The following is a 1736-nucleotide window of genomic DNA, read 5'->3' on the forward strand; positions in this document are numbered from 1 at the left end:
AGGAGGAGCAGGATTTTTACAAGGAGGAGAAATGGTTTCCTAAGAAGAAGAAAAAGTGTTTCAAGAAGAAGCGTTCCAAGGTGAAACAGGAGCCTTCCAAGGAGGTGCAGGAGAYRTGTGATCTCACAGACTTTCCATCACCGCCACCTTCTGACGACGAGGAAGCAGGGCAGTTATTTTTGCAGGATGTGGCAGAGTTTTTCAGGACACGGAAGGCGAGGCTTCCTTGGGTGAAGCCGCACAGGGTGAGGATACGGAAGCTTACCGAGAAGGAGCTGGARCGGGAGCGGAAGCGGCAGCAAAAGGAGGAGCAGAAGAAGGCAGTAGTGGCTATTTTCAAGCCCATCTTATATGACATGGTGCACTTCAAGGCGGATCAGGACAAGGAGGAGGATCCCGAGAAGCAGCATACTCTTGACTGGAGCCTCATGGAGGGGATGGTGCATTCCATGGAGGGGCGGGAGCCGGACAAGAATATCGAGACGTTTGAGGACTGGGACCTCTTTTATTATATGATATATCCCAAACAGCGGCCTCCTGACGAGGAACTGGACAGGTCGTCTGAGGAGGAGGAGCCACCTGCCAAGCCACCGATTTACAAGAAGCTGCTGCGCCTGCACCCCCACATGAAATGGCACGTCTTTGCGCTGACACACCAGATTATAGCGGAGCAGCGGCGGCGCGAAGAGGAGCAGCAGCGTTACGAGCAGGACCTTTTAGATTTCCAGCGGAGGCAGCTGGAGAAGAGGATGAAGAAGAAGCAAGTGCGTGAAGCAAAGGTTAAGCGTATTGAAAAACTGCTTCATGACTTCCTGAAGATCAAGAGGGGTGACCAGCCGAACGTGCAGACATCGCAGGAACCCGCGGCGTGGCTGTTGGAGAAGGAAAAGCAGCCTGAGCAGCAGCAGCAGACTGCCGAGGAGGAGGAGGATGAAGGGGACGAGGGGTACGAGGAGTGCATGAAGGAGCTGCTGCTGAAAGCTGAGAAGGAGAAGGAGAAAGAGGAGGAGGAGGAGGAGGAGGAGGAAGAGGAAGAGGAAGAGGAGGAGGAGCAGCAGCAGCAGCAGCAGCAGCCGCAGCAGCAGCAGCAGCAGCAGGTGGATTCCGAGACAGAGGAGGATGAACCAGATTCCGAAGAGGAGCAGCAGCAGATTTACAAAGAGGAGGAGCAGCAGATTTATGAAGAGGAGGAGCAGCAGACTTCCGAGGAGGAACAGCAGACTTCCGAGGAGGAACAGCAGGAGCCCGAGGAGCCGACCTGTTCCAAGAAGCGGTACCGTGCCAAGAAAAGGCGCCTTTCTCAGGAGAGTGACAGGACCTCCCTGGAAGTCTTCCCAGATGTCAGCGATGACATACCACTGTTTTCCATCTACCCCGACCAAGGCACCATTGCTCCTGGCGAGAAGCAGACCTTTTACTTGGAGTTCTTCCCGACATGTGTGGGGAAGTTTAAGAGCACCTTGCTGTGCAGGTGGGGAATGACTGAGCATTTGCCATCTCATGGCTCCTAATGGGTATCACTGAATCACAATCAGGGTGGGTCAGGTTGGAAGGGAYCACATTASGTCATCTGGTCCCACTTCCCTGCTCAAGCAGGGTCATCCCAAAGCACATGGCACAGGATTATGCACAGAGGGTTCTGGAATAATTACAGTGAGGGAGACTCCAYATCCTTTCTGAGCAACCTGTCACCTGCACAGGAAAGTAGTTCTTCCTCAGGTTCAGGTGCAACTTCC

The 1736-nt window shown here is 53.8% G+C and overlaps 1 protein-coding gene across 1 annotated transcript in view; it reads left to right on the plus strand.

The window, feature by feature from the left end:
* LOC130587172 (hydrocephalus-inducing protein homolog) overlaps window positions 1–1736 on the plus strand; it is an 11022-nt gene that overhangs the window by 8435 nt on the left and 851 nt on the right. Inside the window, exons 11-12 of the mRNA XM_057388137.1 lie at window positions 245–842; window positions 1038–1471. Of these exons, the coding sequence (XP_057244120.1) occupies window positions 245–842; window positions 1038–1471 (1032 nt within the window). The remainder of the gene's footprint in view (window positions 1–244; window positions 843–1037; window positions 1472–1736) is intronic.

Source organism: Malurus melanocephalus, unplaced genomic scaffold, assembly GCF_030028575.1.
Source record: "Malurus melanocephalus ecotype Western Australia unplaced genomic scaffold, MMel_1.1 scaffold_1598, whole genome shotgun sequence".
Taxonomy (NCBI): Eukaryota; Metazoa; Chordata; class Aves; order Passeriformes; family Maluridae; genus Malurus; species Malurus melanocephalus.